A 15579-nucleotide genomic window follows, 5' to 3' on the forward strand; every position below is an offset into this window, starting at 1 on the left:
CTGCAGTGGATGACATGTGTGAAGTAAATATTGAATGGGAGAGGAATAACTGTAGAGCAAAAGCGACTGGACGTCGCTAAGGTAAATGCAGAGCGACCGAGTTGAGTGCATGAAAAAATTACCCGGTGTGGTGTGTACGTACACTGTACTCGTATTTCCTGTATAATAAAGAATAACAATGAGATGAGGAGGGTGCAGGAGGGAGGTAAGTGGTGAGAACTGGAGGGAGCGAGGAGTAGGACGCTGAGGGAACTGAATGGAGCAAGAAATTAATGGCAATGGGAGTTTTTATGGAATTTTCATTAACTTTTAATTTACTTCCATTCAAACATCCTTTTCCTCCATTTACTCTTGTCCTTGCTTTGTTATATACTGATTACTCTCACAACTTTGTCACTTATATTACAGCATTATTCTATTAAATCTTATCATATGCTTGCCTAGTATCTTGAAGAGCTTTCTATTTCTTCTTCTCATCCTTCCTCTCGTTCAATCACCCCATTCACTACAAAATTCACTCATCTTATCTATAATAAATAGATTTTGTTTCTCGCCCGTCACTTTATTCCTTCCTTTCGTTCAGAATGCCACGCCTTTCATGGGGAGAAGCTTTGACAGTAAGCGCATATCATTATTAAACGGGAGAGACCATTAGGTTCAAAGCCCTTATCCTCGTTGTAATTTACAAACTTATTATAACAGTTAATTACTACTCTATATAATTTAATTCATGTTTCGGGCTTCAGCGCCGAAATTGCCAGCAGCGCCGAACACTCGCCATTGCCATCCGGGGTGTTGGGGGTTGCTCAGCTGGCCGTCACCGAGGCACTGAAGTCCTGCAGGCACTCATCACGCAGACATGGCACTCTCCGCAGCTTTCATCCTCCGCCAGGTATGTCTCCATTCTGTGGAATAAGATTATGCAGACTCACCGTATATTTTTAAAGGTAAAGATTTTTGTCATGATGAGCTCGACTTGTTTCAAGAGAGGGACATATGTCTGTTTTAGAGGATTTATTTGTAGGGAATGTTTAGATGACGGGTTTTTATTAGGTGTTCATAGCATTGATTTCTCTCTCTCTCTCTCTCTCTCTCTCTCTCTCTCTCTCTCTCTCTCTCTCTCTCTCTCTCTCTCTCTCTCTCTCTCTCTCTCTCTCTCTCTCTCTCTCTCTCTCTCTCTCTCTCTCTCTCTCTCTCTCTCTCTCTCTCTCTCTCTCTCTCTCTCTGCAGTTTCATGTAACATTTCTGTTTTGTTTGTTATGCCCATCCCAATGCACAGCAAGTTTGGTGACCTGGTGGGAAAGTGGGATTATATGGTGAGATATACAAATACAGATAATATTGAAATAACATTAGTATTTTCATGTGAGAGCTAGGTTAGATTTAGATTCAGTTCTTTAATTCCACTGCTGATCCAGTTATTGTGTAAATCATTAAATAAAAAAAGTGTCATGGTACAAGATGATGGTTGAAGTGGTTGTAGTCTATGGAGTCCACGGTTGAAGGATGCATACGAAAAAGGATTGCATTATATCAAATATGAAATACTGTACAGAGATATAGCAGAACCACTAGCCATGTCCACTCCTGAGGCTGTGTGGACCAGCACTAGCTTGAGACTGCTCCCATGGCTGGTGCTCAGGTCAGGTGTGAGGTCACAGTGGCATCAGCTCGTGTGGACACAGAGGGTGAGGTTGGACACCGCACTGGGCAGCATCTGAACCACAACAGTATTTTGCTGAGAAATAAACAGTTGGTCTCTAAAAATTAGAAGGCTGAGATTGTTTCCCTAATCCCTGCAAATCTCCAGTGTTGTTAATTGCCTTGCATCACCATCATCATAACAGTGAGAGGCTTTTCTAAACTTTACCAAATGTCATAAGCTCTTGAATGTAACTTGAGAGTAGTTTTGCTTTTATAACTTAATCTTGCTTAATGTCATAACCTCTTCAGTGTAGCTTAGGAGTGGTTTTGGTCTTATAACTTAATCAGCCCAAATGTCATAACTTTTTTTAATGTACATTAGGAGTGGTTTTGCTTTTGGATCCCACCAGAATTCCTAGCCTGCTTTTATAGTCTTGTCATTGTTGGACACTGAATCTTATAATTTTGTTGGTGATTGTTCCATGGGTGAGTCAGAGTGTTTCCTTATTAGCTCAGGTGCTGGCTCCTCCACACTACACAGTTTTACCACTCTTCTCTGTTTCCCTTATTTTGTGCAACACTTGGTATCATGATCAGTGGACAGAAGAATGATAGTAGATTATGAACATGTTAAAAGAGCATTAAAATTGACAAAGAATGATCAAGATGATAGAAGTTGAATTCATGGATTGTGTCTGAAGTGTTTATGTTGCTTTTTTGACTATTGATACAAGACAACAATGTCTGTGTGATGTTTATCCTTATTGTCTTGTGTTGCTGTTGTCTTGTGGCTACAGCTTAGGAGAAAAAGCTGCCTACCACCCACCCTTTTTATCATATTCAAAATAAGATAACATCATCATGTTCAGGAGAGTTTATTCTATCACATGCCACTATTTTTATGTTAAGTATCATGGTAATTTCAAGAAAAAAAGCAGCATAGAACAAAAAGTTTTATAAAAATGTTCACTTCCATCCGTGACTTCAGTCTGCATTGTCTTTATTATTCTTTGTCAATTGAGCTTTGTTTCAACACATTTGTAATCTGCTATTCTCCTGTTAAGTGATCAAAACTAAGTGAGGGACATGATGACTGAGCCACAGATCAGTCACTGATGAGGTTATGTGACACACTGTCCAATCAGTGAAGAAATTGCAAAAGTAACTTAGGCTCCAGTTGCAAGCTGGAACTGAATGGACTATAACTGTCATGTATCATTACACAATTATGAAAATATTTGATGCTTCTCTTTGTGTGCTGCTTGTGTGCCAATATTATTGACAGATTTGAACCAAGTGGACAAAAAACAAGTGAAAAATCGTCTTTCTTGACCATCCCTAAGGAGCAAGTGGTATAATAGATAAGATTAGATTGTTTAGATTATAATCAAGTCAGCTTACAGAGGTTGAAATGTCCATCCACTATCAGTTTCTTATCTTTACAGAACTGTTACAGCCATCAGTCCATAATGGTTATGTAGTGTAAGAAGAGGAACTGTAAGTGGCTTATTTTTTCTCATTTCTTGAACAGTTTGTATGTCAAGGAAGGCTTCTAATGCCAGGGAGGTATGGTAGATAGTATGGAGGATCTCACTGCATAATCAAAATAGTGTTGTATGTAAAGGAACTAAGATGCTGATTGCAAAAAAACAGTTAATAGAGAAAAATCTGTCTTCTGTTGCTATGTTTGTTAAGCAGACAACATAAACCTTACCAATATTTTCTTTCAAAAAAATTTCTGAGCACAAAAAAAGCAAAACTCATAAGACAGTAATAGATTTATAAGATTAATAAAATTGAGAAATTATATATATATATATATATATATATATATATATATATATATATATATATATATATATATATATATATATATATATATATATATATATATTATATATACACACACGCACACACACACACACACACACACACACACACACACACACACACACACACACACACACACACACACACACACACACACACACACACCACAAGGTGTCAGGAAATAATTATAGATAAAGACACCCAATTATTTCAGATAGATATGCTGTAAATATTCATGAGAGTGCAGTTATTTCAGATGTCATGCTTTAAATATTAATTTGTCACCTTCTGATATATATATATATATATATATATATATATATATATATATATATATATATATATATATATATATATATATATATATATATATATATATATATATATATATATATATATATAAACACACACACACCACAGGGTGTCAGGAAATAATTATAGATAAAGACGCCCAATTATTTCAGATAGGTATATTATAAATTTTCATGTGAGTGCAGTTATTTCAGATGTCATGCTATAAATATTAATTTTTATCACTTTCTGATATTTCAGAGACTAATCTATCTCTTGATGGAAGGTTTGGGGTTTTTATTGACTATATAATCTGGTTGATGAAAACCCAGCCTCAGATGTACATACTTCAGTACATGAGACTAGATCATGTTGAACACTTTTAAAATGTTGTGTGATTGATATCATTGTGTATTATGATGCAGTATTTTCTGCAGTTTTCTGTAGTTATCTGAAGTGCAAGCTGTAACTTCTTTGCATTTTTAAATACATATATATTTATTGTGAATCAAGGAAAGCTTTTGGTGTTTGCAGGGATAATTCATAAAAAAAAAAAAGAAGACATATTTAGACAAAGTGAGTTAAAAGTGACTGATGAAATTATTTCAAGTGGTGAGGTTGTCAGTTACTGAAAATTCTTTGGAAAATAATCTGATAAAGACTTTTTATTTTTGTGGTGAAAATTTTTTTGCAAAATTAAGCAAAAAATTTTTACCATCCTGTCTCTATCAGGGGCTGAGGTGCAGCAGGGTGGTGCGATCAGGGAGTGTGTTCACCACCCACACAATGCCTTCCCGACTGCTGCACCAGGGTGACCCTCCAGCCCTGCCCCAGCTTCCTGTGCCACACCTCCAAGACACACTGACAAAATACCTCAAGTGCGTCACCAGCACATGGATTGCCTTCCTTTTTGTATTATTATTATTTTGTATTTTTATTCATGCCATGTTTTTATTGACAAGGAACAAAATATATGACCTGTTAAAACAGATAGGGAGAGAGAGAGAGAGAAAGGGAGTGGAGTATACATTGAGCAGGTCTGAGGCTAGACTGAAATGTTTACTATTTCATGTACATATTCAGGTGTATTTATTTATTTATTCATATGTCCTCTACAATTCATGATTTTGAAAAAGAAATATATATTTCAGAACAGTTAAGCCACTCGTTACAGAGGAGGAATACATGGTTACTGAAGAAATTGTGAAAAAATTTGGAAATAGTACTGGAATTGGTGCCAAGCTCCAGCAGAAACTAGAGGAGAAAAAGAAAACAACAGACAACTGGGTGAGCTTGACATTTTATTTTTTAGTAATGCAAGATTCAACGAAAAAACTTGATCTCTGTGTTTTGAGACTATTGATTATATTCTCAAATGTTTCTGCATCTTGTCTCAACTTCTGTTAGGCTCTCTCTAGATAGACATCTGTTTAGGCTCTTCTTGGGGATTTCAAGGGTATTTAACATGCTCCATTCTGATATGAAAATTGACTACATTTTGCTCATTTATCACAGTTCATTTGGTAAACCTGCTCAACAGGGTTAGCTGGAGGGAAGGACACAAAAGTGCATCCAAACCACTTTCCCTGTTCATCACTCCTTCACCATGGTAGTCAAGACACAATATGTATATATCTTTACTTTTCTCCTCTTTGTTTCCTTTTATGTAAAATCTGAATGCATTATTATATTCAGGAGTACCGTGTTTTATTTATATTTGTTTTTTATAATTGTTGTGAATATTGATAATTATCAGAAAAACTGCTGTCGTGACTGTAGGCATTCAGGATGACAAACGACCCAGTCATTTACTCGCTTTAATGTGGTTAACCTGTTATGATAATTAATTTCACATCAGCAAGAGGAGTATTGAACCACAACATATGTACATGCAATCAATGCAAGGAGGCATCATAAGAACACAGTCTGATTCTATAATAATGAAGGGTAATATGATTGCCATAATACATAATAGTATGCAATATACATATAATAATTCTCAGTGTACCTTTAATATTCAGTGGTTATTTAGACAGTTAATTTACCATAACGTAACACTTATGACTGTGAGGGTCAGCATAGCGTGGTTTGAGTTGTAACATGTCTTTAAGCTGGAACACTACACGTTAGTCATAGCTAGTCACAAATCATGGAGTCAGTTCTCCATGAGGCACCATCGTAGACACTGATGGGAGGCTTCCTGAGGGCGGAGCTTGCTGAGCACACGGTTACTGCGGACTAGAGATACTTTGTTTCTGTTCTGGCTTCACTGTAGGATGTCGTGGCTCTCCATGCCTGCACAAGAGGGTCTTTGTCCTAAGCATCAGGGCCACCATGATCCTTGGGGCTGGGTCAGCAGTTTTCATGTAAACATATGCCTCCCGACTGCATCTACTACATCTCTACAGCTTAGTCCTCCTCTCGCACTTCACTACTCCAGTTAACTACTCCATTTAACTCAGTTTCCTTATTTTTACATATCATTCATGTGAGTCTCTCGCCACCAGTCTCGCAAGACATGGTGAGGTGACAACTGGCAACTACAGTGCATAAACCTTTAAAAATTTTATTCCTTGAAATACTGGTAATTATTTACTTTTTATTCTATTCAGTCATGAAGACTGTATTATATGTGTACAATGACTGCTTAATCCAGTGATGTAAGAAAAATTTTCCCATCTTATAATAAAGCTAAATAGAGAAATATGAGTAAATATTTTCTCAAGGATGTGACACAGTGGTGAGAAGGTAATACATTGCTGGTGCCTCTGTTGAGCAGAATTACTGACTGAACTACACCAAAGAGGAAAAATAGACCTGATTTTCTTAACTGAATGGAGCAGAATATGGTTCTGTGTACCTATATGTTTTATAAGGAAATATATATGAGAACCTGACTGAGCATCTTTGTGACTTGAAAATAGTCCTGGTGAGAACCCAAAGCATTAGAGAAAGTGAGACTAGCACTTATAAGTGGTACATTTCCCAGCTGGCTGACTGGTGGATCAATGCAGCATACCTGGACTGTCGAGGACCTCTGGTGGTGTGGTCTTCACCTGGACTTGTGTTCCCTCTTGTGGAATTCAAGACCCTAGATGACCAACTTAACTATGCTGCCAAAGTCATTGCAGGGACTCTTGACTACAAAATCATGGTTGATGAGTGAGTGGTGATACTCTAAATACTTGTGGTCTTAACAGTTGTAGATATATATGATAAAGTCTAGTACAGTGTATGAACACTCATCATTGCAGCTTTTTGAAATTATAGGAGTATATAGACATTCATAGATAAGCTTCCCTTCTCATCTTTAGGAGGATCAAACTCAAGGTGGTTTTCCTGTAATATGTTTTTTTTTTCTTTCTTTTTTTGTCATAAATCAACTTCCTGTCCTGATAATTTTGGGAAAAGGTACCTTGGTGACGTGTATTTTCATGTCTTATTTAGGAAAACAGTTCCTGTGGACCGTATGGGAAAGGACATCTTGGATATGTCTCAGTACTTCAAGATCCTGGGTACCTGTCGCATTCCTGGGGTAACGAGAGATACAATAAGATTTTATGGACAAGAGCCAGACCCTCCGAAGCACATAGTGGTGGCACACAATAACCATGTGAGTGTGAAGCTACTATTGCACATCACATCAGGTGGCATAACAGTGACACTGTCTTAATTCTGCCCAAAACAAAGGACTGGCTGACACCATTTTTATAAATTTTCACTTTTTATGCTTTTTGTGGTTTCAAAATTGACATTTGTGAGAAGCATGAAATTAGCACTGTTATTATGGGAATTTGACATGATTTCTTACTGTAAAATGAGGAATTGATTGATTTAAGCATAAATTTTTTTTTTATGTATTTTTATGTTCTTTGTAGTTTTTCAAGATTGATGTTTATGGGAAGCATGGCAAGCCACTGAATGTGCGGCAGTTGGTGCATCAGTTACGCAACGTGGTGGAGCGCTCCACTCATCCCACAGTGCCTGTTGGTATCCTCACCACGCAGAACAGAAATGTGTGGGGAAAGGCTTACAAGATGCTCAGGAAAGGTAGATAATTTGATTGTTATGTTGTGGTCAGAAGTCAAGTAACTTTCTGCAAGCACTTCCATTGTGTTTTGCATTTTTCTCAATTTGTTTTCTAATCTGCTGACACTCACCTTAGAGGACCTGATATTTGTTAGATTCTAGCATATGAGAGGTCTTGAAATTGAAGGAAAATGTTAATCACAGGAGAAGTGAATGCAGAAGGTTGCTGAACTTCCTTTCATTGCAGTTTGTTCAGGATTCCTTGAGATAGTTAAAACAGAGGAAAGTCTTATTCTTAATGCAAATATTGTATTTAATTGGATGAAAATCACTTGGTGGATGTTTCTTAGAGTTTACAAACAGTATATCACAGAAATGCAATACTGAAGTTCTTTCCTTCTTTGATAGTAAGACTTGAGGGATGTTAACTTCAATATTTTTTTTCTTATATCTGAATAATATTGTTGCATCTTTAATCACATGTAGAAATGTGTAATATATATTTTCTTTCTCACAGACAAAGTAAACAAAGCCTCCCTGGAAGAGATTCAGCGCTGTATATTTTTGGTGGCACTGGATGGGCCTGTCGTCAATCCCACTGGCAACGTGATGACAGATGCTGCCCTCAAGTGTGTCCACGGCAATGGTCCTCAAGGCTATGCTGGCAACAGGTGGTATGACAAGACCATCCAGGTGATTCACATTGTACTAATGTTGCTTTGATCAAGAAATAAGGCATGATATTTGTTGTTAATATTTGTTGTTATATGGTGTAATGACACAAACTGAGATATACAATTATCACTGTATTGAACTGGAGGAACATCATGAATACTGCATGCCCATATAGCCTAGATGAAATAGTATGTGGTTTCAGAAGTTGGTTGTGAATTAAAGTCATGGATGTCACTGTTTTATTGAGGAAAAGAGACATTAGCAAAATGTATAGAAGTATAGGTGAATCATGAATGAGTTACATTTCTTTAAAAAAACTGCAAAAAAAAAGATTAATAAATCAGGAATTACTAGATTTTTTGTTTTCTATTTATCAATATTCAAGTTTTTTAGGTAGTTTTTCATATTTTTACTTGTCGATGCAAAGTTTGCATTGTTGAATTGGGACCTTGGAGAAAATAATTTTATTTGTAACTTCATAAGTAGAAAAAAAATTGAATATTTTTGAATTAAGTCTTTTTGCTGGTGTTTAGAGGGTTTTTTGGAGGATATAATGCTTTGGCAGATGGACAGATTGTATATTCCAGTATGGAGTATATCGACAAGCATGTGTATATTAGTTTTGAAGAATGCTTTTCACTTACAGTTGTACCTCTTAGTGGGGAAGTATTACTTATTGATTCCCATGTATTTTGTTCCATTAACATCTGCTATACAAATAGGGGCTCAAGATTGAGAGAAAACACTTAGCACTACCATAAGTTAGGCAGGTTATGTGACTTGACTAAATATACTAAACTGAGGTGGTTGTGTTCCCCACCAGTTCATCATTGGGAAGAAGGGCATTGTGGGCCTCACCTATGAACACACTCCTGCTGAAGGCCCTCCTATTGCCAACCTTATGGACCACATCATGGACTATATGTGAGTGACTTAATGTACCACCCCTGGACTGTAGCCCCTTCTCACTTCACTTTGATTTTATCACTCATAGTTGGGTTTGAAATGATTCACCCATTCCACTTTTTCATAGTTATTGCTCATTCAAGTAGTTGATTTCAAAGTTGCTAAAATTTTCCATCATTCATTTACTGTTGCATGAACCACAGTTTCCATTATCACTGCATATTTTTCTTTAGTATATGTGTGCTAAGTTTATATATGTAAGTAGTATTTTGGTAGGGAAGTTTCAGTATTGCTGTAATATGGAGTGAGAAACAAATGAACAAAACTTCTTTTTAACTTCCACCTTCCAGTTCTTTCCTCCCAACTCCTAACTTTATTTTCATCTCACATTATGCGTCTTCTAATTCCAGCCTCTTAACTCCTACTTCTCAACTCTCACCTCTTTCTTAACTCCTAAACTCTCACCTACTGCAGAAGCTGGAGTGGGAGGATTGTAGTGCCCCAGAATTTCTAGTACTATAAAAGTAGCACCTTAGAAAATATTAGGTTGCATGTTACTTTTCATTATTTACACATTTTGTTGCCTATGTAGTTTTTATCAGTTCAGTTTTTCTTTCTGCTTTTTATTTACTGAATTTCTCTGTACCGGGATCCAACCCTATTTTTCTTGTAGTTTCTGCTTTTTACTTCTGTTTTGTTTTGTTTCAGAAACAACTCACCAAAGGATAATGTACAGTAAGTTTGTAACGAATCACCATCACTACATATAGTGAGTAGTGATGCTTAACATTACTTGTGTTTATGGGAATATTATGTTAATCACATGATCCAGTTCATATGAGTAGTTTGCATATAATAGCACTGTTAATTTTTTTTATCGTCTTATGTCATTGAAGTATTGATATCTAATTGTCATCCCTCTGCTTTTATGAAATTATTTTACTGATGTGTTTATCTTCCATTCTATGTATTCAAATTGATCAGTCATTGTATGTTTAAAAAATTTTGAGGATTATTAAGGAATGAAGAAACTAGACATCATGCATTCCACATTAGTAGAAGTGCTCAGACAAGAAGTCTCAGTCAAAATTCCCTTTCTGGTGGGTGTGTGAACCTGATGTGGGATGCTTCAAGTGTGCAAAGTTTTGTTCTGTCCATTAAACACTTCTGACTTGCAGGGCTGAGCACACAGACCCTCGGCCACCAGCAGTGGAGCTGACCAGACCACAGCGCCTCATGTTCAATGTGGGGCAAGAAGTCAAGCAGGAAATAGAGGATGCCAAGATTGCTTTGGAAAGGTAATGATTACTTGCTCTTTTCCCAGCATTTTGTGTATATTACCTTTATATGACTGTGGACTTCTTTCTTTTTATATACATAATTACTCACTTCTACTTATTGAAGTGATGTGTAAAAGTGTGTAGTATATGTAAGGTTCTCTTCCAGACATAATTTAGGATTTTCATACCTAAAGAGCATGTACAGATGATTTTTCAAAAGTTAGGCCTCATTATGTTTGTCTTTCCAGCTTAGTTGGTGACTTGGAGATGACTTGTTTCAAGTTCACTGGTTTTGGTAAAAACTTCATCAAATCTCAGAAAATGAGTCCTGACAGCTTCATCCAAATGGCCATTCAGCTTGCCTTTTACAGGTGGGGTTCTTTGTGCTACCAAGGTAATGAGACGTAGGTCATGTATGTTTCCTCATTATTGAGATTAATCTGATCATTATTAAAAAAAATCTGAAAGAATATTCTTTTTTTTATTATACAATTATAATCATGAGACAAAATGAAAGTTTCTTATGTTCATAATGACATCCCTACTTCAACACACACACACACACACACACAGTTTAAACATGTGATGTATTTTGTGTTCAGGATTCATGGGGAGCCTGGTGCCCACTATGAGTCTGCCTCTACAAGGAAGTTTGTCTATGGTCGCACCGAGACGATACGTTCCTGCTCGGAGGAGTCGGTGGCTTTCGCTAAGGCCATGCTGAACCCTGAACTGAACAATGCTGAAAAAGCCCAGGCACTGCGCAGTGCTATTGATGCACATAAAAACTATGCACAAAATGTTAGTGTTACAAGTACATTTATTTTTGCAAATTGTTGCTCTGCTTTATGAAAAAAATGATGAGGGTAAATCAGCCAATGCTTGTTTGCCGCTATTATCTCAGAAAGTAAAGAGAACAGCTTATTATTCATGACAAGTATCTCATGCTTATCACCTAGTACATCTCGAAGTTGCACAAAACAAGTGTAATTTTTAATTTGCTATGTTCGATTCCCTGATGTGCTGAAAAATCTACACAATTCCTTATACCTATCTGAAGGTTTTCATGTATTACAAAATTGTTTCACCAAAATTAGGTGATATTCTTAAGAAGTGTAGCAAGGTCTCACATCTGTGTCACTCTACCATCAGGCTGTAAATGGTTTGGGGGTTGACCGTCACCTTCTTGGACTCAAACTGGCTGCTATTGAGGCTGGGATGGATGTACCAAAACTGTTCATGGACGTTGGATATCTGCGCAGCTCTCATATGCGCCTTTCCACCAGCCAGGTACTAACACTGAATGTCTACTACTGATTGTAGCATTGTCCTGTGTAGGTGTTGAGGTAAGGAGAGTATGAAGAATCCAGAGGAGAAAACAGGATGTCAAAATAAGATTGCTGAGTGAAATGAGCCTCACCATTCATATATCATCAAGTACTGTGACCTGTACCATGAAGGAAGTAGTTTGGTAGTGCTAGTGACTGCATGGTACATATACGAGTATGTCTAGATCATTGCAGTGGCTTTCATGTGTGTGAGAGGAGTGTTACCCTGATTTTTTTTCTTTTCTTTCCACTCTTACATATTTCATATACGTTATCATTCTTCATCCTCATGCATAGTTTTTCTCGTATACTGCTTTTGTGTTATCACATTAAAATCATGCTACCTCACACAGTCAATCAATATCATGCATTACAAAATTGTTTTATATGTCTGTCAGAGTTTCATTTGGTGGAAGTAGCATAGAGAAAGGTGCAAAATTATATAACTTTCTCCTTTCTGTTGCAGGTCCCGGCCAGGTGTGAGGCCTTCATGTGTTTTGGTCCCCTGGTCCCAGATGGATATGGGTGCTGCTACAATCCTAGAGGGGATGCTGTGTTCTTTGGTATCTCAGCCTTTAACTCCTCCCCTGAGACAGACTCGGCCACCTTTCGAAGTGCCCTTGAGCAGAGTTTGATGGATATGCATGATGTGGCACTGAAAGAGGGACTCAAGTCCAAGCTATAAACTGTATATGAGTATGTTAATAGTCGCTGTATGATTATGTACATACAAGCAATAACACATATACATTTCAGGTAAGTAGCTTAAAATCAGGAGCCTTAAGAAGATACAGAGGTAAACTTGTTAAAATAAATATGAAAGAATTGGGTGAAATCTTCCTGTTATTTATTGGTTTTATCTATTTTTGTATATCCCTGGATGGGATCTCATATTTGCAGGAGAAAGGCAAGTGATGCACAAGAAGCAATTGTTATGAAAAGAGAATGTCATAAGTTTACTGCAGTAATAGGCATTCTGACATATCTTGCCTTCCATTCCTCCAGTTTGCTTGCTTTCACCCAAGCTTGGAATATTACATGATTTTTATGGTATGGAAGGATGGTTTTAGGATACACTGCACATGTAAGTTTATGAAGATGTTTATAAAATCACAGCACTATCACAAACACATTAGAAGTTTTGTGATTATTTAATTTGTACAATTCTGAAGTTGATCTCTAAATAAAGTGATATTTCATAGACATGACTGAATGCTACTTATGACTATGATGTGTAGGAATGAGCATTTTAAGGCTGGATTTACATGGGCATTTAAGATTTTTCTTGCTTCAGAAATGCCAACGTTTTGTGGTGAAAATCTAGACGATTTGTTGATGAAGCGATGCTTCTGTTTCAGATATTGGATAGGATTTTGTATAGAGAATTTATGGCCCCTTACAGCCAATTAGGGTTTGGTTTCATTTTATAATTTCTATGATAAGAATAAATATGTTTGATGTAAAATATAGAGACCACACATGATGAAAACTTGTTAGTACAGAATGTCTTTGGCCCAGCACTAGTTATGGTCGCAATGTGTAATCGTGAAAGGAATGGTTGTGTGTGCAGTAACAGTGCTAAATATGTCTTATTTTACTCAGAAATTGAATGTAAATGTAATGGAATCTGCTATTGAAGGTACAAAACTATCTTGGGTTATTCAGGTTGCCTGTCATTTAGGTGTGTGTACTGTTATGATATGCTAATAGGCCATGTTTTGCCATATGGTGGTAGGAAATGCAAGATCAACAGTAAGTTTATAGTGTAGACAAGTGTATAATCTGTTGACCAGACTTAAAGTGTTTGTCTATATAATTATTTTTACGAAAAAAATTGCAGTTTATCTCATTTCCCCCAGATTTTCATAAATGACTTGAGATAAAGGGCACAGGATATGACTAAAGTAACAAGGAACACTAATCAGTTTTTACAACAAAAAGCCGTTACATTAATAAGGCAATTACCGTGCATTTAACAAGGTTTGTCAGCAGCACAAAATTGATAAATTAATGTGATGAAGGTGAGGTGCGCAGATAGTCTTGGGAATTATGTCAACAGGATTATTAGTATATAAGAACACTTGTAGGGATACCTTTAACTCGGTAAGTATACTCTCCAACTAGAAGAACAGATTTTGACCTCGTAAAAACTTACTCATTGAACGGATCTGGTTCTAACAATTTTTAGTCTTCCTACTTCTACCTTTGTCCTTGCACGCATGGTCGTAGGTCTTAAGAACATTTGCTTAGGTATATCTCCGCACAACGCATCCGCAACGGTTTCTAAAAAGTTTCAAAACGCTTCTTTTATGCCCATCTTGTATCTTTATCCCTTTTATTCGCGATTTAAACAGCCTCCCTTGTAATGCGCTTCCTCTAAGTTCGTTTATTTAGCATCTCATTAAATTTACGACCTAACACCATTCCTCGCAATACACTCCTTTCATCTCATTTATTAGAGTACAATATCCTGTAGACTCTGTCAGTTGTCATTAACACATCTTTTCTCATCTGTATATTTGGAAACATCCGATTCAGCAGTTATCTCATAAAAAAAAAGTCTATACTAAATTGGTGTGGCAAGTTCTGATGACTAAGTTTGAGGAAACAAATTGGCTGGGTAATGGAGACAAATCCATTAACGCCATTCCATCGGACACACGGATATTATATAATTGGTTTGCTAGAGCTAAAAAAAAAAAAAAAAAAAACGGTGCTGGTTAACGAATACATCAGTGGACGGATTACGCTACAGTTTGACACGTGACTCTGAGGGGTAGCTTGGAATTAGTCACAATCCTTGAAATGTACATCTTTCATCATCAATATATGAGAAAACGGTTGTTGTGTGGATGAGAACAGCTTGAACCAGTGGATGCGGGCAGGCCCTAACCCCGCCCTCCTCTGCCCGCTCCCTTGACTCCCTCGCCCAGTTGAGTGGCATATTAGCCTCGCGGCTCAGTGCCTCTCCCAACCCGCAGTCAGTGCCGGTCGGTGCCGCCCGACCATCCCGCTTCTTGGTAGAGGGCAGCGGCCTACGCGGAGTGAGCTTGCCAGTTGTTTTTGTAAGGGGACATCTTGACACGAGCCCAAACCATTATTACGAGTGTTTTATAATTACTAACTGAGCCATTTCCTTTTCTCTCGCGCTGGTTCAGTCTCACTAGCACCGAAGCGTGCGTGGGACGCGCCTTCAGCCACGCCAGTGACCTGCATCAGGATTACTGACAGGGAACTCTGCTGCATTAGCATTTGACATCATTTGCTCGCCAATCAATTAATAAATAGTGTTCGTTTACTTTGAAAAATGTAAGTGACAAAAAAGAAAGTGTAATAATGAAGATGCGCGTGACGGATAGTGTGGCGGGTTGCTGTGGTGGCGGCAGTGAGGGAGCAGTGATGTGAATGAGGCGGCCAGTGGCAGGCCTACAGGGGCACTGTGCTGCGGGGACTCATCATCACCACCTGTGCTTAACGGCTGCTCCTTGAGGTAAGCTACTTGTTTGTTTCTTGTCAGTTGTCGGTATGGTCTGCGTCACTGAGGTAAAAAAAAATTCTTTCGGATTTACGTACGAGTCATGGATACGTAGGCTGCG

At 37.4% G+C, this 15579-nt stretch overlaps 1 protein-coding gene across 3 annotated transcripts; it reads left to right on the forward strand.

Annotated features, from left to right (window-relative positions):
* The first annotated feature begins 733 nt into the window (after window positions 1-733).
* On the forward strand, window positions 734-13633 carry LOC135111683 (carnitine O-acetyltransferase-like). 3 transcript variants are annotated; one of them, XM_064025268.1, is made up of 15 exons: window positions 789-892; window positions 3090-3141; window positions 4498-4643; window positions 4917-5052; window positions 6755-6927; window positions 7213-7378; window positions 7644-7815; window positions 8312-8487; window positions 9293-9393; window positions 10084-10110; window positions 10554-10673; window positions 10904-11026; window positions 11258-11456; window positions 11808-11945; window positions 12450-13633. In XM_064025268.1, the coding sequence occupies exons 3-15, from the start codon at window positions 4552-4554 to the stop codon at window positions 12666-12668; spliced, it is 1842 nt and encodes a 613-aa protein (XP_063881338.1). In that variant the 5' UTR covers window positions 789-892; window positions 3090-3141; window positions 4498-4551; the 3' UTR covers window positions 12669-13633. The 3 variants fall into 3 exon arrangements, with proteins under 3 accessions (XP_063881336.1, XP_063881337.1, XP_063881338.1); XM_064025266.1 differs by lacking the exon at window positions 3090-3141 and having other exon boundaries at window positions 734-892; XM_064025267.1 differs by lacking the exons at window positions 3090-3141; window positions 10084-10110 and having other exon boundaries at window positions 747-892.
* The last annotated feature ends 1946 nt before the right edge of the window (window positions 13634-15579 follow it).

This window comes from Scylla paramamosain, chromosome 22 (assembly GCF_035594125.1).
Source record: "Scylla paramamosain isolate STU-SP2022 chromosome 22, ASM3559412v1, whole genome shotgun sequence".
Classification (NCBI taxonomy): domain Eukaryota; kingdom Metazoa; phylum Arthropoda; class Malacostraca; order Decapoda; family Portunidae; genus Scylla; species Scylla paramamosain.

Excerpts from the sequence above, each read along its gene's own strand:
- LOC135111683 (XM_064025266.1), top strand. The coding sequence starts at position 860 with ATGGCACTCTCCGCAGCTTTCATCCTCCGCCAG. Across the intron at positions 893-4,497 it reads CAGCTTTCATCCTCCGCCAG|GGGCTGAGGTGCAGCAGGGT; the intron begins GTATGTCTCCAT and ends TGTCTCTATCAG. Across the intron at positions 7,816-8,311 it reads TTACAAGATGCTCAGGAAAG|ACAAAGTAAACAAAGCCTCC; the intron begins GTAGATAATTTG and ends TCTTTCTCACAG.